At 35.4% G+C, this 850-nt stretch overlaps 1 protein-coding gene across 1 annotated transcript; it reads left to right on the top strand.

Moving 5' to 3' along the window:
* Positions 1–2: 2 nt before the first annotated feature.
* Positions 3–850, top strand: LOC106108718 (the record flags this gene model as incomplete). The annotated part of the gene is made up of 2 exons (XM_013289979.1): positions 3–108; positions 353–850. Coding segments are annotated over 2 exons (459 nt in total), but the record flags the coding sequence as incomplete, so codon positions are not given.

Below are 850 nucleotides of genomic sequence, written 5' to 3'. Positions count from 1 at the left end.
GGCTGGATAAAGACGCTAGAGGACTGGTTATCGACAGGCTAGAGGTGTACAATAGTATAGAGGTACTTGCTCCTAATATTGAGCTGGAGGATGAAGCATCAATAAGAGGTAATTTTCTATAATTTTATTCTTATTATTAAGTGGAGTAAATATAAAATCAATAATCAATTTGTATACGCCATGCTACCATGGTGCAGCAATTCCTTGCAATTTCATTTTTTTTTTGTAGTTCTCATTGTTTTTTTTTCTCCTAAATAAGTATGGCTAAAACTATTATATCTGTAACTCTTCTGATAATGATTTTTAAGAAGACTTGAGAGGCTTGTTAAATTTGAAAATGGTTTCTTTACAGGATCGAGAAGAATAGACGGCGACAAGGATGAATTCGTGCGAGGCTTCTCACCAGGAGACAAAACGATATGTTTATCACCTGGCAAAATGGCGCTAGCGTTTTGCGTGTTAGGGATCATTTTCCTATGCGCTATAGCTGTTGCATTTGCATCGTTAGTGCGAGCGAGAAGACGAATGGTTCGCGAACCATTGCATACCTCTCTCTCTTTCTATACCGGCAGCAAGAGTTTATTCTCTTCTAGCGAGAGTTCGAGCTCTGGTCTAAGTGGGAGTAAATTGTTACTAACTGATAGCCCTTATTTAGATCACCATTCATCTTCTAGCAATAACTGGCCATATGCAAGAGCATTTTGAATTAATTTAACGTTTCCGAAACAAAAAATGTGTTTCAAATTGTTTACTTTGAAACAAATTCGTTCGAAAACCAATTCACATATGTAGCAAATTATATTTTTTAACAAGTTAAGTAAAATCTCCAAATAATGTTAAATTTTAGATT

The sequence above is a fragment of the Papilio polytes genome, unplaced genomic scaffold (assembly GCF_000836215.1).
Source record: "Papilio polytes unplaced genomic scaffold, Ppol_1.0 DF821400.1, whole genome shotgun sequence".
NCBI classification, from domain to species: domain Eukaryota; kingdom Metazoa; phylum Arthropoda; class Insecta; order Lepidoptera; family Papilionidae; genus Papilio; species Papilio polytes.
Note: the sequence above shows the minus strand (reverse complement) of the source record. Positions and strands in the feature narration are given on the sequence as shown.